This window comes from Bos javanicus, chromosome 22 (genome assembly GCF_032452875.1).
Source record: "Bos javanicus breed banteng chromosome 22, ARS-OSU_banteng_1.0, whole genome shotgun sequence".
Classification (NCBI taxonomy): Eukaryota; Metazoa; Chordata; class Mammalia; order Artiodactyla; family Bovidae; genus Bos; species Bos javanicus.
In genome coordinates this window covers 1,516,297-1,540,374 of record NC_083889.1, presented here as the reverse complement: position 1 = coordinate 1,540,374, position 24,078 = coordinate 1,516,297, and the positions used below count along the sequence as shown (strand labels likewise).

General features: G+C 38.8%; 1 protein-coding gene across 4 annotated transcripts in view; it reads left to right on the top strand.

Annotated features, from left to right (window-relative positions):
- The window catches only part of NEK10 (NIMA related kinase 10), a 267,365-nt gene extending 247,373 nt beyond the window's left edge, over positions 1 to 19,992 (top strand). For all 4 annotated transcript variants that reach the window (XM_061395695.1, XM_061395694.1, XM_061395692.1 and 1 more), the window contains 4 exons: positions 6,006 to 6,114; positions 8,916 to 8,968; positions 9,052 to 9,107; positions 15,963 to 19,992. In XM_061395695.1, coding sequence (XP_061251679.1) covers positions 6,006 to 6,114; positions 8,916 to 8,968; positions 9,052 to 9,107; positions 15,963 to 16,011 — 267 coding nt within the window. In that variant the 3' untranslated portion in view covers positions 16,012 to 19,992. The remainder of the gene's footprint in view (positions 1 to 6,005; positions 6,115 to 8,915; positions 8,969 to 9,051; positions 9,108 to 15,962) is intronic.
- Positions 19,993 to 24,078: the final 4,086 nt, after the last annotated feature.

The following is a 24,078-nucleotide window of genomic DNA, read 5'->3' as shown; positions in this document are numbered from 1 at the left end:
TTACAAATATATATGCACCCAACATGACAAATGCCAACAAGTATGAAAGGGGGAATTAACAATAACATAATAATAGTGGGAGACTTTAATACCCCACTCACACCTATGGATAGATCAACTAAACAGAAAATTAACAAGGAAACACAAACGTTAAATGATACAATAGACGACTTAGACCTAATTGATATCTATAGGACATTTCACCCCAAAACAATGAATTTCACCTTTTTCTCAAGCGCACACAAGAACCTTCTCTAGGATAGATCACATCCTGGGCCATAAATCTAGCCTTGGTAAATTCAAAAAAATTGAAATCATTCCAAGCATCTTTTCTGACCACAATGCAGTAAGATTAGATCGTAATTACAGGAGAAAAACTATTAAAAATTCCAACATATGGAGGCTGAACAACACGCTGCTGAATAACCAACAAATTGCATAGGAAATCAAAATATGCATAGAAACGAATGAAAATGAAAACATAACCCAAAACCTGTGGGACACTGTAAAAGCAGTGCTAAGGGGAAGGTTCATAGCAATACAAGCATACCTCAAGAAACAAGAAAAAAGTCAAATAAATAACCTAACTCTACACCTAAAGCAACTAGAAAAGGAAGAAATGAAGAACCCCAGGGTTAGTAGAAGGAAAGAAATCTTAAAAATTAGGGCAGAAATAAATGCAAAAGAAACAAAAGAGACCATAGCAAAAATCAACAAAGCCAAAAGCTGGTTCTTTGAGAGGATAAATAAAATAGACAAACCATTAGCCAGCCTCATCAAGAAACAAAGGGAAAAAGATCAAATCAATAATATTAGAAATGAAAATGGAGAGATTACTGCCAGGGTCCAGCCCCAGCAGGATCCAGGGGTACCCTCAGGATGACGGTATAGGCGAAAGGATAGCAAAGCAGAGAGAACAGAGCCTTGACCTTCCTTGATTAACACAGAAAGCCAATAAAGCTCCTGTGTTCCAAGGAGTCATCCTGAAAGAAGAACAGGGAGAGAAAAGCAGAGAAAAGGGAAAAAAGAACAACATGGGGAGACCAAGCTTCGGTGAGGGAGGCCCATAACTTTATTTTCAAAAGGAACTTTTATACCCTGACTTGTACATAAAGGGAAATGAAAGATGCAAAGTCATACAGAGTCAGCCCAAACATTACATCTGTTTTGTCTTTATCAAAACCAGGATTTTTTTCTGCATACCTTTCCCATAAACAATGTTGTGTACATTATCGTCTGGCCTTGGAGGCCTGTGGACATTTTATGACCCTTTTTTGATAAAGGCTACTCAACCAGAAAACTTATTTTCCCTTGAAGTGTTTTTTCTTTATATTTCTAATCTATGTCAGCCTCAGAAAGTACTGAACAGAGTTACATTCTCACAGAGCAAAGCTGCAGTAAGTTACAACAAAGAAAGAACCAATTAGCTCAAAGGTCTGATGTGGTTAATTCCAAGGCTGCTGCTTGTTTTTCTCACATTCCAACTATGTTAACTAATGCACTCCCAGGTGCACAGTGGATATGGGATATGGGAACCTGGCAGCAAGCATTGGCCTAGTAATGAAGCCTTTTACCAGTACTATCCATTCTAATAATTTTTCACCCCTTAAGAACTCTATGCTCATTAGGACTTTTAGAATGTTTTGGCTTCCCATGTCTTTCAAGGTTGGGGAGTTGTGAACAATCATGTGTGTTAATTGCAAGAGTATGGATAAACCTGTCAGGCAAGCTAGAATGCCAACAGAGGGATTAAAATAGAAATATTCCTTTCATGCCCAGGAGACTTACTAACTAAAGCCCTAAGTTGACTTTTTCCAGAGAAAGGTGATCAGGGATAGCCTCCTGTTAATGTCAGAAGAGTTGGTGAAAGGCACAAAATAGTAAGACAAACAGATTCTGGTTTTGGGGTACATGCTCGAGCAGATCCAGGGGGTCCCTTGAGGCCTGATCCGCCTTTGCCTGTCAGGTTCTCTCTGCATGACCTTTGTCATGGGTGGGATCTCCCGTGGTGGCTCCCGGCAGATCACAACAGACAACACAGAAATTCAAAGGATCATAAGAGACTACTATCAGCAATTATATACCAATAAAATGGACAACTTGGAAGAAATGGACAAATTCTTAGAATAGTACAACTTTCCAAACCTGAATCAGGAAGAAATAGAAAATCTTAACAGACCCATCACAAACATGGAAATTGAAACAGTAATCAGAAATCTTCCAGCAAACAAAATCCCAGGACCAGATGGCTTCACAGATGAATTCTACCAAAAATTTAGAGAAGAGCTAACACCTATCCTACTCAAACTCTTCCAGAAAATTGCAGAGGAAGGTAAACTTCCAAACTCATTCTATGAGGCCACCATCACCCTAATACCAAAACCTGACAAATATCTCACAAAAAAGAAAACTACAGGCCAATATCACTGATGAACATAGATGCAAAAATCCTTAACAAAATTCTAGCAATCAGAATCCAACAATACATTAAAAAGATCATACATCATGACCAAATGGGCTTGTATCCCCAGGGATACAAGGATTCTTCAATATCCGCTAATCAATCAGTGTAATACACCACATTAACAAATGGAAAAATAAAAGCCATATGATTATCTCAATAGATGCAGAGAAAGCCTTTGACAAAATTCAGCATCCATTTATGATAAAAACCCTCCAGAAAGCAGGAATAGAAGGAACATACCTCAACATAATAAAAGCTATATATGACAAACCCACAGCAAACATTTTTTTAGTTTAAAAATGAAAAAAATTAAATAAAGAATAATCTCTGAATTAATGAATAGCACTCATTTTCCTCTCTTCATCTTAAATAAGCAGTGCCTCCATAACATGGCCTAATGTCATAACCCTTTATCACTTGCCATTAATATGCCCAGCCTTTGCCGTCAAGTTCCTCTCACCTGGAATGATCACTTGGTTTCCTTGCATCCAACCCAAATCCAGCCTTTGTGGTTCAGCTTTAGTGTTTCTTCTCCAGATCTTCTGAAAACCATACTGGTCTTCACAAGGCATCTTTGTTTGTGTAAACTTAGGTCTCACCGCCCCATTTCATACTTCATTATTTAATTCATTGCCTCATTATTTTACGTACATTAGCCTGTTTTCCCAGTTCACTTGCAAGTCTCATGAGGGCCAGATGAATTCTGTGTCCTCTATGTTGCCCTGCATGGTGCTAACAAGCTGGGAAGATCATATTGTATGTGAATTGAAAGGTTTACATCTCTGATTTGCAAAACCTTCTCACATCACAACATAGTAAGGGGCAAAAAAGATTTGCTGAAAGAGTATATGTCAAAATACTAAACTGCAAAAAGAAGTTCTGGAAAGTTTCTAGAATAAAAATAAATGTATCTGGGGCTCAAACACAAGCCTAAGGAATTTTAATCCTTGGCTTCTTCCATGGGCCCATCCTTTTGAGAATTCACAGTTCTTAGGCTGAAGGAGACAGTTCGTGGAACACAGGCACTGGAAACCTGAAATGCTTTCTTCAAGGTTTAAATCAATGATAAAGACATGTCCAGTCATCTTAAAATGACTCTCTCGACCTCTACAGGCCACAATTCACATATACTACTGTGCAGCTTTAAGCATCTTCCTCCTGTGAAATCTTTAGGATTCCAAGGTATTTACTTAATAATTAAGTAGACTTTAAATAAGCTTTCTAAGAAATATTTGGGATGAAAATTCCAGGCAGCCAAATTACTTCTATGCTCAGCCATATGGAAAACAATTCCATCTGAAGTCACTTGGAAGATAATACCAGGAAATCATTTTCAGCATTGCTGCTGCTGCTGCTGCTGCTAAGTCACTTCAGTCGTGTCCGACTCCTAGTGACCCCATGGACTGCAGCCTACCAGGCTCCTCCGTCCATGGGATTTTCCAGGCAAGAGTACTGGAGTGGGATGCCTTCTCTGCATTTTCAGCATTACAAGGCATATTAAGAAGTTCAGTTGAAGTAATCTACTAGCTTGAATAAAAGAACTACAGAATGCTTAAGACTATCTACATTGCCTCCTAACAGCACTGATGAGACATTTATTAAGTGAATAACCATCAAATCTTCCTTCATTACACTGTTATAACAGATAGTTATTAATTTTATCAGTTGTCACTAAAGTAGGGAAAATAAATTTCTAAGATTGAAAAAGGATGATTCACATGTTTTTCTAAAATGTAGCATTTATTGTCAGTATAGAAACTGGAAAACTCAAAAATGATTTGTATTTATAAATATCCAGTGCACATTAATGGAATCATTATCAGTTGTTAATACAACATGTTTATATTAAGATATAAAATGCAAGGGACTCTTGAGAGTCTCTTGGACTTCAGGGAGATCAAACCAGTCAATCCTAAAGGAAATCCAATCTTGAATATGCATTGGAAGGGCTGTTGCTGAAGCTGAATCTCCAATACTTTGATCACCTGATGCGAAGAGCCAACTCATTTGAAAAGACCCTGATGCTGGGAAACATTGAAGGCAAAAGGAGAAGGGTTTGGCAGAGGGTGAGATGGTAATATAACATCATTGGCTCAATGGACATGAATCTGAGCAAACTCAGAAATAGTGGAGGACAGAGGAGCCTGGCTTGCTATAGTCCACGGAGTCACAAAGAGTCAGACATGACTCAGCGACTGAACAACAGCACCACCACCACAATAAAATGCAAAATGTATACAGTGAAGTACATATACAGCTCCATGAACTTTTACATATATACTCACCCACGTGACAACCAACCGCATTAATACATAGCACATTTCCAGTCAAGAAGAAGGCTCCTGCCCACCTTTCCCAGTCAAACCCTACCACCTGCTACAAGGTACTCATTGTCCTGATCTCTGTCACCATTGGTTAGATGTTTTGGCTGTGCAAATATGTGTAAGTGAAGATATACACTGTATATCCTTTTGTGTCTGGCTTATTTTCTCAACACTTATCCATCTTGCTGTGCATATTCATAGCATGTTATTTTTCATGTTTGACAAAATTCCATTGGATAAGCACACCACAATATATTTATCTGTCCTCTGTCCATGGACATTGAGGTTTTTCCAGTTTTTTATTATTATGAATAAATATGCTATGAACATTCTTGTACATGTCTTTTGATGAACAGAAGTACTCATTTCTCTCATGTGAGTATAGCCAAGACTGGGATTGTTGGCTCAAGAGTGAACCTATTTGTGAACTGCCAAAAGATTTTTTCAAGTGATTGAACAGTGATATATTTTAATTCATGGAGAGAGTTTGTGAATACAAGGTAAATACTATTGCATAGTCTAAATTGTGCCTTTTGTTTCTGGTTTATTACTATAAATCAACATGTTGAAAATATATTGTTTTACATAGGCACAAAAAGTTGGCCAGCTCAAGTGCTGGTTGGAATTAAAGATGAAATGATTTTGAAAGTTCCATTTAAAAAGTTCAGCTTTACAAAAGGGTATTAAGTAATTGGAACAGTAAGTTCTGACATTTAGTGAATTACTCTTCCCTTTACAGTGTTGGGAATTAATGTTTGGAGATGAAAATTAATGGTAATTTAGGAAAATGTGTTAAGAAACATGTTTGCTTTGATCAAACACGAAGGCATTATTCAAAGCATATGCATGAAAAGGGATGATTTGAGCTAAAAATAATGTTTTGTCAAATGATTGTAGCTTTTTCCTCCTATGCCTGATAAAAATAACATTCTGATATCCCAGGCCCATGCCATTATTTTTCTATATTTTTATTTTGTTCTCATAAAGCTATAGAGTATTTTTTTTCACGTTACCAGGAATTGTTTGCTTGCTTTCACTGTAATTTGCCTGCCCCTAATTTATAAGTTCTTTTGAAAGGAAGAAGATGGGTCTTTATCTGTAGACAGGGATTGACAACTGAAGAGCACTAACTTTTCTGAGCAGAGACACATACAGAGGTTTCATGTCATGTGACTCTGAATGTGAAAAAAGAGGTAATTTTGCCTTTTCTGTTCCAGTTATCTCAAGGATCTCCAGAACCAATTGAACCCAACTTTTTCACAGCAGATTACCACTTATTGCATCATTCATTGGGTGGAAACAGCCTGTCCTCAAATGACCCAACAGGTAACAGTCTTCAACACAGGAAATCTGGCTTTCATGAAGGAATAGGTTATTTGGATCAACAGCTATCCTTACAAGGTTATCTTCAACTTAAAATGAAAAGAGAGCTTATTTTGATTATCTGCAGTGATAGTTGGAAGGGACATACAGTAGGAATCTAGAAATTCCCTCAGAGTTATTTTACCCACTTGTGACAGCTTCCTCCATCATTTATTAATACCATAAGCGAACAGAATCTGTGTGGGTAAATTGAATTTCTTTGTATCTGATGATGGGAAATCAAATGCCCAAAGGATCCAGGGACATAAAAAGCAGATATAAAGAATTTGAATAAAACAGAAAATTTGAAACTCATCTGAAGAATCCAAATCATATGTATTTGATTTGTGTGTATGTGTGTGTGTAAAAATTTCACGTAGGGAGGCAATATAACATAGGGATTAAAAGCACGTATTCTGTAAACCTGGATGCCTACATTCAAATCTCAGGTAAACCACTTAGTAACTGATCTTGAGAAAATTATTTGACCTCATTGAATCCCAGGTTTTTTGCCTATAAAATGGGAATAAAAATGATACCTACGTTTTAGGATCATAGGAAGGATCAGTGTAACTATATAAAAATATGCTTAGCCAGTATATAGGGACTCAGCATAAGGACCTTCCTGGGATATTTGACCTCCAGAAGAGATCTGCAAGCTACTCCGAGATTACAGAATTCCTAAGTAATTTTTGAATCCCTGTAAACTATAGTTATATCTCTCAGTAGGGCAGACAGACATGAGGCTTATATGGTTAAATGAAAACTTTCCATTTCCTTAGGCAAAAAGAATCTTCAAGTCTGCTGTGCTTTTGTTGTTGCCTAATTTAGGCAAATCATGTCATGTATTAATTAGCAAACTTGCCCTAAGTCTTGGACTCCTGGGATAAAGCTAACCTGGGTTGGTAGAATTTCATTTAAAATAGTCCCTGAGAAATCTCTAAGATCAAAATAAACTGTTATCTAAAATTTTTTGCTTTTATTTATTTTTAATTGAACTACAGTTAATTTATAATATTGCATTATTTTCAGGGATATAGAAAAGTGGTTCAGATATATATATATAATCTTTTCAGATTCTTTTCCTTTTCCATTAAAAGTTATTACGAGATACGGAATATCCCAGTGCTATGCAGTAAATCACTATTATTCTTTTTATATAGTAGCATATATGGGAGCTTCCCTGGTAGCTCAGCTGGTTAAGAATCTGCAGTTAAAAATTAACTGCAGGAGGTTAAGAATCTCCTGCAGTGCAGGAGACCCAGGTTCTATCCCTAGGTTGGGAAGATCCCCTGGAGAAGGAAATGGCAAACCGCTCCAGTATCCTTGCCTGGAAAATGCCACAGACAGAGGAGCCTGGCGGGCTGCAGTTCATGGGTCGCAAAGAGTCAGGCATGACTAGTGACTAACACTGGGTCACTATGTATCTATTAATCCCATATGCCTAATACATCCCCCTTTCTTTCCCCTTTGGTAACCAGAGGCTTGTTTTGTATGTCTATGAGTCTGTTTCTGTTTTGTAAATAAGTTCATTTGTATTATTTTTTAGATTCCACATATAAGTGATACATAAAATTTGTGTTTCTGACTTACTTAATTTAGTATGATATGGTATATATATATATCAGTTCAGTTCAGTTCAGTCGCTCAGTCGTGTCCGACTCTTTGCAAACCCATGAATTGCAGCACGCCAGGCCTCCCTGTCCATCACCAGCATACATATATATATACACATATATACATATACATACATACATACAATGGGATATTACTTATAAAGAGGAATAAAATATTGCCATTTACAGCAACATGGATGGGCCTAGAGATGATCATACTAACTGAAGTCATCTGCTTTTACAAGCATCCTTCAGGGCATGTTGGTCAGTCACAGGCCAGACTTCTTACCACAGCAGACCTGCTGAGTGAGGAGCTCTGCTGAAAATCTCTCAGTGGCCTGAGAGGGAGTTGACAGGCTGTTCCAGAAGCTGGACGCCTCACCCCAGAGCAGACCAGCTGTGTCCCTTGTCATGGCAGAAGGGCAAAAGCAAAGAGAGCAGAACCAAGGAGCACTTGGGCAATGCCTCTAAGCTGGACTTGAAAACCAAGCTGCCAGGACTCACATCTTCATGCATCCTCTTAATCTTCAATCACTTTTCTCTCTCCTAAGTGGCAGGGGAACTCCCAGGCGTCCACATGAGTAAGTGTGGATTGACTGGAGTGGAAACTGGTCAATATTACTTTGGGTGGTGTTGGGGTAGGTCAACGTGCTGGTGTATCATACTCATGCCAAACCTCAAAAGAATTATTATCCTCCAATTTCAAATGTATTTTCCTACTGGGAACCATAGGAAATGGTCAGATCTTTGACATAGTCCACTGGCTATTTCTGCCTTCCTCTGAGAATTTATTCTCTTTCTAGAACATATCTACTCTTTTTGCTGATGGATTGAGGAGAGTTTCTAAATTTTTTTTTTTTTTGCTTATCAGGAAATTTATGCTTAGAATCACTTTTCACCTGTCCTTAACACACACACACACCCCTAACTTAATTGGCCAATTTACACCATGAGCAATTCCTGTAAATCTTGTGTATTATTTTGTGATCACCACCCTAAAAGCCAAGATAATTTAGAATGTGTTTGTAAGTACTAATTTTCATCACTAAGGAACTGACCTGTTTTCATTACACATGAGTTCTAATTGCCAGTACAACTGAAGAAAACATGAACCAAATGTCAGACTTTTCATAATTTATCTGTTTCCAGGTCTACCCTCTAGCTTTGATTTGGAGGAGGGGATAACATATGAACAGATGCAGGTGAGGTTTTTGCACTGCCTCTGAATGATTTTATTTTGTTGTTTTTAATTCAATACTAACCTGATTTTTTTTTTCAACTTTAGACTGTGATTGAAGAAGTCTTAGAGGAAAGTGGCTATTACAATTTTACTTCTAACAGGTGAGATCTAGAAATGTGAAAGTTCAATATAGAACACTGGATTTAATTTCTCTAGCCTTGATTCCAGAGGTCCCACCTCCACCTTTTATTTTAAACACTTTTGTAAAATAGCTTGGCTCAGAATGATACAACCGTGGGTAGAATGTATGTTCCCCATCTTTTGTATGGGTGCAGCTGCTGTATTCTTAGTTGGAAAAGAGTGATAGCTTAGTAGTAATTTACTCCCATAAAAAATGAACATAATGAAATCGAAAAGTATTTCTACATTTTAAAAAAATTAAACATTTGTCCCATATTGGAAGAGCTGTAAACTCAAATTTCCATAACTAAAACCTATCCATTATTTGTATAGAATGCAAGGGGGAAAATCCACCTAAACAAAGAATCACTTCTGGTGAATTTAAGAAATGTTTGTGGGAGAAGGATTTGTTGTTATGTGTTCCTTTTTGCTTACCCTAAATAAGAAACTTCAATTTACTGGGGCTGTGTGTTATCTTCTAAAATAATCATCATTGGTGCTCTAAAAATATACTCTATCAATTTCATTCTGCTCTGGATTTCTGCAGTTTTACTGTTGGGCACAGTTTCGGGCAAAAAGATTTGAGTACAGTTAGTTTATTTGAGAGGCAATCCCAAGAAACTCTGCTAGGGGATTGAAGAAATAATTCAATAAAGCCTTCATTTTCAAGCAAGTTACCATTGTGGTATGTGGAGCTTGATCACACTGTGGAAATCTGAGAGCCAGTGGGGAACATGTGCTTCAGTTCTCCCACTCGTGGACTGAGGAAGCTGGGCTGGTATTTATCTCTAATTTCTGTTAGTCATTTTCTGAGTACTTTTCCCCCAGGAGATGTTAGTTACCTGGCATTTCTGGCCTTCTGTAAAGGTGGACACAGTAGATTCTAGAGGTCAGAGAAATCCTCAGGAAAAGAAATTCAGGTGTTGGGAATTGGGCACCAGGTTGTCATGTTTGAAGTACTTTTTTTAAAATATAAATTTATTTATTTTAATTGGAGGCTAATTAGTTTACAATATTGTATTGGTTTTGCCATACATCAATATGAATCTGCCACGGGTGTACTGAAGTACTTTGAATGTGGGGGTATGGACCCTGATTTTGTCTGCTGTACATGAGCTGGCCACTCATAACAGAATCACCACATTGGACCATGAGTAACCACTTACATGTCCTATATGACCAAAACTGCTTTAGGAGGCATGGTTCTCTGGAGTTTATTTTCCCTAACTAGCCCTTTCTACCTGGATGAACTGCCTTCCTGTCTAGCTAATGAAGCTATCTGGTGACCACTATTTAAATTATTCTAGAAATCTTCCCCAAAGATAACTGTTAGCCATGGAAAGAGAAAGAGGTCTCAAGAACATACTATCAAGATCATTATATGGAAATTAGATTCATTTTTGAGGTTCAGTCTCCAACCTTTTTTCCCTCCCTGTTTCAATGAATTGCTCTGTGAATCACAGATAAAATTATTCACCTGCTTGCTCTTTTGGCTTGATAATATTATTTCCAAAATACTATCTTTGTACATTTAGATCTGTTATGATTTGAAACTGCAGAGAAATGATGAGTTATTCTTATTTACCAAAGGTATACTGTTGATAGAAATCACCATATCCATAATCACTCACCTCCTCCCATCTCTGGAGGGATTTTGAATTTTCTTTCTTTCCTCTTGATCTGAGTACACCCAGCCTTCCATGGATAATACAAATGTCTCCATTCTTTACGCTTGGCAGCTTATTATTTCAAGTGCCCTCGGCTTGTAATGGGGCAAAAGTTATACTAATCACTTTTTAAATCTGCATTTTCTCAAAGACTCAGGATCATGGGCAATGAATACTTCAAATTTTTGTAGGAAGTCAACTAAATATAATGAAAAACCAGGTGTGTCAGGAACTTAGGAAAGCTCTTACAAGAGCTCTTATCTTTTCTTTTTTTAGAATAATTTCAGTCTTATTTTAAAATTTATTTTTATCCTTTTCAATTCTACTATTATTAAGTTTTTAAAAAAATGAAACATTGGGACTTTCCTGGTGATCCAGCGGTTGAGAATCTGCCTACCTATGCAGGGAACCCAGGTTCAGTCCCTGGCTTGGGAAGACTCCCCATGCCACAGGGCAACTAAGCCTGCCTGCCACAGCTACTGAAGCCCACATGCCCTGGAGCCTGTGCTCTGCAACCAGAGAAGCCACCGCAATGAGAACACTGCACACCGCAACTAGAGAGTAGCCCCCACTCGCCACAACTAGAGAAAGTCTGTGTATAGCAACGAAGACCAGCACAGCCAATAAATAAATAAACGATTTTCTAAAAAATCAAGCATTACTTCTACTTCTAAAGACACATTCCTGTACTAAAAGAAATTGTAGATTTTCTTCTTATGGTAAATAGACAATAAGATGCTATGCTGTATTTAGTCACTCACTTGTGTCCGACTCTTTGAGACCCCATGGACTGCAGCCCACCAGGCTTCTCTGTCCATGGGGATTTTCCAGGCAGGAATAATGGTGTGAATTTCAACTCCCTCCTCCAGGGGATCTTCCAAACCCAGGGACTGAATCCAGGTCTCCCACATTGCAGGTGGATTCTTTGCCATCTGAGCCACTAGGAATGCCCAAGAATACAGGAGTGGGTATCCTATCCCTTCTCCAGGGGATCTTCCTGACCCAGGAATCAAACTGGGGTCCCCTGCATTGCAGGCAGATTCTTTACCAGGTGAGCTACCAGGGAAGTCCAGATATTAAGATACCTGATAACAAAGGGGAAAAGTTATTTGTGGTTATTTTTGGAATTGTGACTAGAATACAAAGATATTTAAATGATCAAGTTAAAGCAAGATATGATGGAAATGACATCAAATTTTCTTAAAATGCTCCAAATTAAAATGAATCATTCACTCAGAAATCTGTATAACCATGATACTCCCTTTTCAGTTTCTAATAGCAGTGATAGAATATATAATTGGGGGAAAGAGTTTTCATGCTTTACTAGTAAAAATAACCCTGAGTTGTGCTTAACACCATTACTTGTTTACTGATATTCCCAATTAATTTCCAAGAAATACGTCAGGCTCCACATGGAAAGACCTAACACTTCATAAACTGAAAGTGCTCATAATTCCAAATATGAATCAAATTAGCTGTGGCAGTCCTGATTTTTCCATAGTCAAAGGGTGAGAGTGAAAGTAGCTCAGTTGTGTGCGACTCTGCAACCCCATGAACTATACAGTCCGTGGAATTCCCCAGGCCAGAGTACTGGAGTGGGTAGCCTCTCCCTTCTCCAGGAGATCTTCCCAACCCAGGGATCCAAGCCAGGTCTCCCCCATCGCAGGCAGATTCTTTACCAGCTGGGCCCAATTGCAGGCAGATTCTTTACCAGCTGAGCCACAAGGGAAGGCCAAGAATACTGGAGTGGGTAGCCTATCCCTTCTCTAGCGGATCTTCATGACCCAGGAATTGAACTGGGGTCTTAGTTTCTTTACCAACTATCAAGGAAACCCTGACTCAAAGGGTAGTGGGTGCTAAATATCACAGAACATGTAGAGGTAATTAGAACCAATACTTAGAATCAGTAGAGTCTCTTTTCCCAAATAGGTTTTGTAAACATGCAGTATTATCAAAGATGACAATATTTGTTCCCTGAGAAATAAAGTTTCATGACCAAATATATTTGGGAAATCCTGAATGTACATTTTTCTGTTTGGGGAGAATGTTGACACACATGACTATATTGAAGACTTTGAGATATGCTATAGGAAAGAAGTCTGTTTATCTTGTTTACCCTAGTGATTCTTCATATTTTACCTGGAACACAAGTTAAGATAGCCTTCCTTAGAATGTGGTTTGAAAAATGAAACATTGTTGTAACTACTCCACCAGTATCTACTCAGATCGGCTGTTGTTATCATCATCTTAATCTTCATCATGGTCACCACTGCAAAATGTTATTAAGTGATCTTGATTAATTGTCATACAGAATTACATACATAAGCCCTGTATTATTCAAGTTTACAACTTAAGACTGTCAGTCAGACCTATACATATGTCTACAAAGCATGCAGACAGCAATTAAAGCACTAAGCCAAGATATGGCACGTAGCAGCTTAGATTACAGGGTTCATGTTTAGTTAGAAACAGAGAGATGCCATTCTCAACCTGAAAGTCTCAGAAGGCCATTATCTAGCTACTAGCTCTCTTTGGGGAAGATACATAGAAGTGTTTAAATAATGGTGAGGCTTCTTGGGCAGAGGGTAGGAAGAATGTCTCAGGCACAGCATGCTGCATTAGTTAAAGACATAACAGAGACAGCAACAGGGAGCCCTAGCCCAAATGAGGGATTTGGGGAGGGGAAGTAGGACTGAGTTGAGAGTGCAATGAAAATAAAACAAGGTCAAAACAGACTGGGCCAGCCTTGAAAAGTGAAAGTGAAAAGTGTTGGTCGCTCAGTCATGTCCAACTCTTTGCAACCCCATGGACTGTAGCCCACCAGTCTCCTATGTCCATGGAATTCTCCAGGCAAGAATACTGGAGTGGGTAGCCATTCCCTTCTCCAGGGGATCTTCCCAACCCAGGGATTGAACCTGGGTCTCCTGCACTACAGGCAGATTCTTTATCATCTGAGCCACCAGGGAAACCCAGGAAAGCCCTAGGAGGGCTCTATTTGTGCTCACTTGCAGGGTTGTATGATTAAATATATTTCTGTTATTCAATCGCTCAGTTGTGTCCAACTCTTTGTGACCTCATGGACTGCAGCATGCCAGGCTTCCCTGTCCATCACCATCTCCTGGAGTTTGCTCAAACTCACATCCATTGAATTGGTGGTGCCATCCAACCATCTCATCTGCTGTTGTCCCCTTCTCATCTTGCCTTCAATATTTCTCAGTATCAGGGTCTTTTCCAATGAGTTGGCTCTTTGTATCAGGTGGCCAAAGTATTGCAGCTGCAGCTTCAGCATCAGTCCTTCCAATGAATATTCAGGGTTGGTTTCCTTTAGGACTGACTGACTTGATCTCCTTCCTGTCCGAGGGGTTCTCAAGAGTCTTCTCCAGTACCACAGTTTCAAAGCATAAATTCTTTGGCACTCAGCCTTCTTTATGGTCCAATCCATATATGACTACTGGAAAAATCATAGCTTTGACTATACAGACCTTTGTCAGTAAAGTGATGTCTCTGCTTTTTAATACACTGTCTAGGTTTGTCATAGCTTTTCTTCTTAGCAAGTATCTTTCAATTTCATGACTGTATTCTCTGTCTACAGCGATTTTGGAGTCCAAGAAAATAAAGTCTGTCACTGTTTCCATTTTTCCCCATCTCTTTAGTTCTTCCCTTTCTGCCTCTGGGGTCGTGTTATCTTCATATCTTAGGTTATTGATATTTCTCTCAGCAATCTTGATTCCAGCTTCTGATTCATTCAGCCCAGCATTTTGCATCATGTACTCTGCATGTAAGTTAAATAACCAGGGTGACAATATACAGCCTTAATATATTCTTTTCCCAATTTTGAACCAGTCTGTTGTTCCACGTCTGGTTCTAATTGTTGCTTCTTGACCTGCAAACAGGTTTCTCAGGAGGCAAGTAAAGTGGTCTGGTATTCCCATCTCTTTTAAGAATTTTCCGCAGTTTGATGTGATCCACACAGTCAAAGACTTTAGCATAGTCAATGAAGCAGAAGTAGATGTTTTTCTAGAAATCTCTTCCTTTTTCTATGATCCAACAGATGCTGGCAATTTGATCTCTGGTTTCTCTGCCTTTTCTAAACCCAGCTTGAACATCTGGAAATTGTTGGTTTCATGCACTGTTGAAGCCTAGCTTGAAAGATTTTGAGCATTATCTTGCCATATTGTGAAATAAGCACAATTGTGTGGTGGTTTGAACATTCTTTGGCATTGCCTTTCTTTAGACTGGAATGAAAACTGACCTTTTCCAGTACTGTGACCACTGCTGAATTTTCCAAATTTCCTGGCATATTGAATGCAGTACTTTCACAACATCATATTTTAGAATTTGAAATAGCTCAGCTGGAATTCCATCACTTCCACTAGCTTTGTTCATAGTAATGCTTCCTAAGGCACACTCAACTTCATATTCCAGGTTGTCTGGCTCTAGGTGAGTGGTCACACTATCTTGATTATCTGGGTCATTAAGATCTTTTTTTTTGTATAGGTCTTCCATGTATTCTTATCATTCTTCTTAATATCTTCTGCATCTGTTAGATCCATACCATTTCTATCCTTTATTGTGCCCATCTTTGTGTAATATATTGCACAAAAATATATTTTACACACATTAATATTTAGCTTTCTCACCAGAATGATACCATCTAGCTTGCCTTAATTATATCACTGTTGTTATGAGAGTAAAACTGTTCAGTTTTGTGGGTGAATAGAGAATGAGCATATCATTCAGGTCCTGGCAGGTTACAGTCCATGGGATTACCAATATTTGGACATGACTGAGTGACTGAGCCCAACACAGCACAGCACACATTAATATTTTATTTTTTAACAATGAAATATGTGTTGCGGTAAAAAGAAATTATTGATTCAACTTGCTTTGCTTTAAAATAGGCATTAAATGTACAAGCTACTTGGGATAGGCTTTAATTTTTCCACTATAGAGTTATCAGTTACTATTAAACTTATAATTTGAGAAAGACAATGTCAGCACTGAACTTAAGCAAAAGGCAGCTTTCTAAAAATCTCCCCATTTTATGCTTAGAATCACCATTTTATTCATTTATTTACTTGTATACCTGAGCTACTGCTTTTGAAATTGAATGTGTGAACTAAAATATTTGAGATTGTAGAGAACACTTTCTACTTCTGAATGTTCTAGGTATCACTCCTATCCATGGGGGACCAAGAATTATCCAACCAAAAGATGAACGTGCTGCACTTTAAACGGACCTGGTTTTCCCAGTGAAGGTCAAGTTCTGGACTGAAGCCTCTACTGGCAAGATGCCCAAGGACTGGGTGATACTCCAAGAGTATGGAAGAGAAAAGACCAATATGCCACAGTGCCCACAGGGCCTCTTTCTAGAGATCCAGTGCTACGAGGCTCCATCCTTGGGATACACAGATACAGGATAGCGGGGCTTCCAGTGTACTCCTGGGAGAAACTGCTGCAGAATTCACCTATGAGAAGAAAACTCGCTCTTTGCAGGACTTTCCTCCAAGTTAAAAAGAAAACAAAAAAATGACATATTTTTTCAAAGAAATACTTTTTACTTAGAATTGCTAAAACTATGTTTAAAGGCATCTAGCTTTCTATGTATAGTTTTAGATAAAGAAAATTATAGAACTCAGAACAGTAATATTGGGTAATTCACTGTATCCATCAATTTTTTAATGGTAAAAGAAATTCAGAATATGTGATTGAAATATTGTGTAGTTTTATTTGTTTGTTTTACTGAAAGGATTGCTTTTCCCTTAACCATGTGGGTGCTAGTGATCTTGAACCGTGATATAGTGTGGACAGTATTTGTGACCTTGCACAACCTCTGGGAATACCTGTCAGGTTGTCAGATTTAAGTTAGACCAATAGAATGTATGGATGTACTGTGTGTGTGTGTGTGTGTGTGTGTGTGTGTGTGTGTAGGGGTAAGACGGAGGTTTAGATTAGGCTAATGCTTTGCTGCTAATCACACTCATAGTGTCCTTAGAGCACTTTGAAGAGTCATAGAGTCTATGAAAGAGATGCAATATTCCACATTCTAACTCTTTAGCTAAAATTACCTATATTGCTTTTAAGTTTTTATTATTTGAGAATTTGAAATGAAAATAAGTTATATAATAAAATATGTTTCTTCTTTATTCATTGAGATGTCTCTAGAAAAGAGAATTCAGAATGCCAAAACAGTGTCCCATTCCTGTGTGGGGATAATTTATGGGGAAAATTCTTATAGATTCTTACTGGGCTAAAAAGTCTCTTCTACTGACTTCTTATAACTGGTGTAATGTCAAGAAATTATCACCAAGTCAGACTGTGCTTCTAACTAAGGCATTTTTTAAAAGTTAATCAATTTGTTTAGTTATTTCTGGCTGTCCTGGGTCTTCATTGCTGCCTTCAGTCTTTCTCTGGTGGTGGCTTCTCTTGTGGCAGGGCCTGGGCTCTAGGGCACGGGAGCTTCAGTGCTTGCAGCTCACTGGCTCTGTAGTGCAGACTCAGTAGTTGTGGTTCCTGGGCTTAGTTGCTCCGCGGCACGTGGGATCTTCTTGGACTAGGAATCCAATCAGTATCCCCTGCTTTGCAACGTGGTCTCTTAACCCCTGGACCACAAAGGAAGCTCTTCAGGGAATGTTTTAAATCTAAATAATTAGTCACCTAAAGCTGGAATTATGCTTTTTACTTCTAAATTCTAGCTTCCCTGGTGGCTTAGAGGGTAAAGAGTCTGCCTGCAATGTGGAAGACCCAGGTTCAATCTCTGGGTCGAGAAGATCCCCTGGAGTAGGAAATGGCACCCCACTCTAGTACTCTTGCCTGGAAAATCCCATGGACGGAGGAGCCTGGTGGGCTACAGTCCATGGGGTCACATAGAGTTGGACACAGCTGAGTGACTTCACTTTCCTTTCTATCTTATTTACATTGATATATTTTTAGTGTGATCAAATAAAATTTAGTACAGTGGTTGAAACACAAATATCTTTTCTATAGTATGGGGAAATCTCTTAATGTGACTCCATATAATTTTTACAATTAGTGTATTTAGTACTTAAATTATATCCAATTCTCTTTAGCTAGTGCCTTTGAAAATTGCCAATGATCCTTTTCTTTAAGCCAAATTCATAATTTCAAAGACACTGTAATTAACAGTAATAAGTGAGAATACAGCGATAAATTTCAGTTTTAGCTTTCAATCAAATTAATCCACATGTGAAATTTACATATGAAATCAAAAGGTTATGATAGTGTTGATTTAAACCAGAAACAAATTGTATTTCTATTCCAGCTTAATTTGAACCTGCACAATTATTTTTTATTTCTTTCTTCATGTATGGAATGGGCACATGCCTTTGTTGTACAAGAGGCACAGGCCTAGAGAAGAATAAATTTTCATTGTGACAGAAGTCAGTACCTAGAGATAAACCAAGATGTAGGGTGAAAGTTTGAACCGTAAAGTCCTTCTACAAAGGTGTAGAAAAGATTAGTATTCAGAAGTCACACCTTGGTAAGAGAAGAGAAGTTGTTTATTTGAAGGTTTTTAAATGCATATAGTTGACCTTATTGACCAGAAAAGGAGCAAAATATTCTATCATACTAACTCTTCTAGATCATAAAAATGGCATTTATTATGCTAGAAGTTAGTGAGAATGAACAAAAATAAGCAAATGAATGCCTTTTTCAACAGCAGTGTTAGGCTCATCAACTCTAAGCTGATAGATGCATTCTTTTGCCAAAATAGTATATTCTTAAACTACCACAGTCACTGAATCAGCATTCTCCCAGTGCAAGACCAAGACTTTAAGAGGTTAGACAGTTGTGAAGCAAGCGTTTTGTGCAGGGGTCCACATCTCAGCAGTAAGGTTAGCAAAGAAGGACCTCTCCCAATAAAAACAAGAAGCATCCTTCTGTTTTGACTGTCTAAACTGTCTTTTAGTGCAAAGAGATTGTTACTTGAACTTAATAGGTCTCAATCTTTTCCTGATTACATTTACATTTTTTCTCTTCTTTTTATATAATTTTAAAATGATATGTTGTGCAATGAAATCCATGTGAGTTCATCTAATATTCACTGAATATTTGTATGAGACAATACGATTCGAATCAGTCTTCTCAGGTCATTTTTATATGCAAATACTTCAGTTCATTATGTGTTGATCCACCAGGTCTACCTGAATATGTGTCCTTGAAATTGTCATTTCATTTTTAAAAGCGGAATATTTCATTCTCAGGGAGGTGGCTGTAGGAGGCATATGTGCTTGCTGTTTGCTAACTTTGTCTACTTTCAGATGTGTGATATTTAATTAGAGCTCTTCAGAGAATAGTGAAATGGACACTAGACCCAGAGCTCATGGATGCATTTCAGAAAACTTCTGGGAAAATGCTGCTGAGTTTTGTGTGGACATCTGTCTGGTTCTGGGTGATGTGTGTGCATCTGTTTTGGCATCTTAAAGCAGAATTAATTAAGAAACATTGTTATGAATTTTACCCAAATGTTGGAACTGGATTGCAGTTAAAGTCTTCCTAGAGATACCACCTATGATTTATTAAATATAAATACTATGAATTTTGATGTTCAAAAACTAAATAGGACTTGTTAATTATGTACAATTCCAGCAATATCATCAATTAATTACCACTCACATTTAAGATGTGTGATGGTGACAATATTGCTTAGTGAATTTCATCAGTATCAGTATGCATAGAATCCACATCATTCCTTTTGATATGCAGAATTGAAAAATATATTTATTGCTATGACTCTGTTTGAAATGGTGAGGAACCGTGCATATCAGATATGCTGGATTCCTTTCGAAATGGCTTCAGCTTCTGTATGAAGGCAGGAAAAAAAAATGTAAGCTACTTTTATTGTTTTTGCCTTTACTTTGTTTATGGTGTGTGTTCATGAGCACCGAACTCACCGGAGAGACCAGCACGGGCATCAGTGCTGACTCCGCTTCTCAGCACGTGGGAGACACAACTGCAGAGGGCTCCCAAGCAAGGGAAGCCCAGTACTTCTGTGTGTCAACCGGGGCTCTTTGAATGAAATTCCACCCAAACATGAAATTCTTCATGTTCAACAACTAAATGGGATAGCAAGTGTAGTTTACATATGACTTTATGATATTTTTAGATTGTATGCTTTGGCAGAAATTTACATAGTTTTGGATGGATTATTTTTCCAATTGAAATATGCTGCTAACAATGTGCTCACCTATGAATGCTATTTTCTATATTGATAGGAAGACACAAAGGTCTCAGGGGAACGATTTTGTGATAAAGAAATTCTTATGTGTGTCACTACAGTTAAACTGCATGATGTAAATATGACTATTATGTTTAATCACAATCCTGCCACGATGTTTTGAAATTTGCAAGGGGGACAGGAAATATTTTATGACTCTGACTGGGTGACTGGTGGATACTGCAAATTTACATGCCCTCGGGGACTATGAACGATAATTGCCTGTAAAGGTGAAGGTCACACATCCTAAAATCATATAGCATTCTTGGTATGTGAGGTATGCTAGTCTTTTTTTTTTTTTTTACTATACATATATAGCAATTAACTAGTAATGTGAAAGTTTTAAAATGCAGTGTATTGCTTTATGCTAAAAGTAAATTAACTCTACTCTCAATTGAAAACAATATTATTCCTCTAAATGTGAAAAGCTTCCTTTTCTTCATTCTGCAGTATGAAGTTTTGCACTGTACCCAGAGGTAGCATAAGTGTATTATATAGAAAGTATATTATAGCAAATATGTGATTCTTTAAATGTTAACATTTAAAAGTAGCCCATCTTAAGCAAAGATGAAGTTTTGTCTTTATAGAAAGTTACTGCCATTTTGGTAGGTAATCAACAAGCCTGAATGGATGCTGGGAATTAATCTGGTGAACTCACCAATGAAAAATTAGCTGATGTTTTTGCAAACAAGTAGAAAGAAGTTCAAACTAGAAATAACAAACCAAGAGGGAAAAAATGCTTTATGACCTTAGTACCTTTAAGTCATACTAATGTCTCAAAAAATATTCTTAACCCATGATTTAGTTCTACATTTCAAGTATAAGTTGAGTCAGGATTCTGAAAAAGAATCATTAGGCTTATAGATGGCATTACATTTTAGCTTTCCTTGCCCTCCATGTTCTCTGTGTTTACCTCATGAATTTTGAAAGAAATAGAGCTGGTTCAGGGATACCTTATATCCAGAAAGGATAGATGAACCCAACATTAACAGTGAGGGGGTGAATAAATGCAAGTACTCAGAAGTGAAATCTCAACTTACCATAGAGGAAACCTTTCGATGAGGTGGGATGATCCCCCAATAAAAGCTACTTTGAGAAGCCAGAGGGTGAGTAGAAGGCTAGTGATTCCCCAGTGCCTGTTGTCACTCAGCAGGGAGTCACCAGGTGGTGAGCAGTTGACAGAAGGGCCAGGAAGCTCTGTGTCCAAAATAGCCAATTCCTGTTTTGGATTGTTTTTCCTTTTTTTCCATCATTAGTTTTTTCTTTTCTTCTGGATTCCCACACACATACACATGCTATGGTTTCTTCCATACATATGTAAAAGACAGACAGTCTTTTAATTCTAATCATCCTTCAGGTTAGTCAAGGTCTAAGACTAGACCTGGGCTCCTATGATGAGAGGAAATATGAGTGAAAAGAGAAATCATAGGAGCTTTGTCTTACAGTTTGCAGTGGGTTAGTTTTACAATTCGGAGAAGGCAATGGCACCCCACTCCAGTACTCTTGCCTGGAAAATCCCATGGATGGAGGAGCCTGGTAGGCTGCAGTCCATGGGGTCGCTAAGAGTCAGACACGACTGAGGGACTTCACTTTCACTTTTCACTTCCATGCATTAGAGAAGGAAATGGCAACCCACTCCAGTGTTCTTGCCTGGAGAATCCCAGGGACAGGGGAGCCTGGTAGGCTGCAGTCCATGGGGTCGCTAAGAGTCAGACACAACTGAGCGACTTCACTTTCACTTTTCACTTTCGTGCATTAGAGAAGGAAATGGCAACCCACTCCAGTGTTCTTGTCTGGAGAATCCCAGGGACGGGGGAGCCTGGTGGGCTGCCATGTATGGGGTCACACAGAGTCGGACACGACTGAAGTGACTTAGCATAGCATAGCATAGCATAGCATAGTTTTACAGTTTGTCTTAGGGTAAAAATCATAATCACATGCATTGTCTCACTTGTTAGAAAGGCAGTACAAGTGGTTGTCAAGTGCTGGATCCAGTTAGAAAAGTTAAAGTGTTAGTCACTCAGTCATGTCTGACTCTTTGGGAGCCCATGGACTTTAGCCCAGCAGGCTCCTCTGTCCATGGAATTTTCCAGGCAAGAATACTGGAATGGGTTACCACTCCCTTTTTCATGGGTCCAGTTTAATCTCAGCTTTTTCACTTAAGTCATTTAAATTCTCTGTGTTGGGGAGGCGGTCCTCAGATGGCTGAGCAATAGGACGGGGAGACCACTTTCTCCCCCACAAATTCATCAAAAGAACATTTGAATGCTGAGTAAATGTTAAAAATTAAAAATTAAAAACAATAAAGAATGATAGTAATGTCTCCATCCAAGGAAGGGAGTCTTAAAAAAGAGAGAAGTTTCCAAACACCAGGAAACACTCTCACTGGTGTGTGCTCGCATTGACTCGGCCACACTGGGCCTGCCCCCGCTCACAGCGTGTGTGCTTTCCTTGTCTACACTGCTTAGGCTCTAGGTTGCTCTGCTGGGAACTGTCTGAGGCCAGCCCTGGGTTGTGTGCACTTCAGGTCTAAGCCACTCAGGTTCAGGTACTTGGGTAGTCCTCAGAGGCGCAGACTCGGTTGGGCCTGCGTTTTGTGCCCTTCCCAGGTCCGAGCAGCTCAGGTGACCAGTGTTTGGTGAGTGCGGTCACTGCGACTTATCGCCTCTCCCTTCCCTGCCGCTTGGTTTTCTGTGTGTACAACCGGCACACCTTCTCAGGCGGATGTTGACCATCCAGAATCCCAAGAAGTCTTAGTTAGCAACAAAGCCTGCTTGTAGTTTGGTAGATAATGTCTCTCTGGGGCTGCAATTGCCCACTTCCGGCTCTGGCTGCCTGTCACCGGAGGGGGATGGTCTGCAGCCAGCTAGCTCTGTTCAGTCCTTTGTTCTGTGAGCGGGTCTGGCGGTGTTTTAGGTTAGGGCTTTTCACGTGATAGCTATCCCACAGTCTGGTTTGCTAGCCCAAGTTAGTTCCCTCAGATTGCACTCGGGGCAGTCAGGCCTAAAAAAGTGTCCACCACCACCCCCTTGTGTCAGGGCGGAAATTAGACACTGAAGAGACCAGCAAACAGAAGAAGCTAAAACACTACTGCACCTGTCCTTGGACGTGACAGGTGCAATGGATTAACACCCTGTAGTTAGTACCGAATATATAGGAAGAAGCCTATAGATCTTGAGAAATATAAGCCAGATCAAGGAATTATCTGAAACTGAACTGACCCCACGCTGCCCACAACAACACCAGAGAAAGCCCTAGATGTATTTTTACTATTTTTACTATCATTCTTTATTTTTTTAATTTTTAAGTCCTCTATTACTCCTTTAATTTTCATTTTTATAACCTACTATTACTTTGCAAAAAAAAAAAAAAACCCTATTTTTTTAAAGCAAACTTCATATATATATTTTATAATTTTTATGACTTTTTTCTCTTTAATATTGTAGTTTTGAAAATCCAACCTCTACTCTAGATTTTTAATCTTTGCTTTGTGGTATTTGTTATCAATTTTGTACCTTTAAGAACCCAATCTTCAGTACCCATTTTTACTTGGGAGCGAGATTACTGGCTTGACTGCTGTCTCCCCCTTTGGACTCTCCTTTTTCTCTACCAGGTCACCTCTATCTCCTCCCTCCCCCTTCTCTTCTCTACCCAACTCTGTGAATCTCTTTGTGTGTTCTGGACGGTAGAGAACACTTAGGGAACTGATTACTGGCTGCATCTGTCTCTCTCCTTTGGATTCCACCCTTTATCCTCCTAGCCACCTCCATCTCCTTCCTTTCTCTTCTCTTCTCTGTACAACTCCGTGAACATCTCTCAGAGTTCCAGACTGTGGAGCACACATAAGGAAGTGATTACTGGCTAGCTTGCTCCCTCCTGTTTCAGTTCCACCTCATCTCATCCGGGTCACCTCTATCTCCCTCCTCCCTCTTGTCTTCTCCATGTAACTCTGTGAACCTCTCTGGGTGTCCCTCACTTTGGAGAAACTTTTCATCTTTAACCTAGATGTTTTATCAATGGTGCTGTAGAGATGGAGAAATCTTCAGG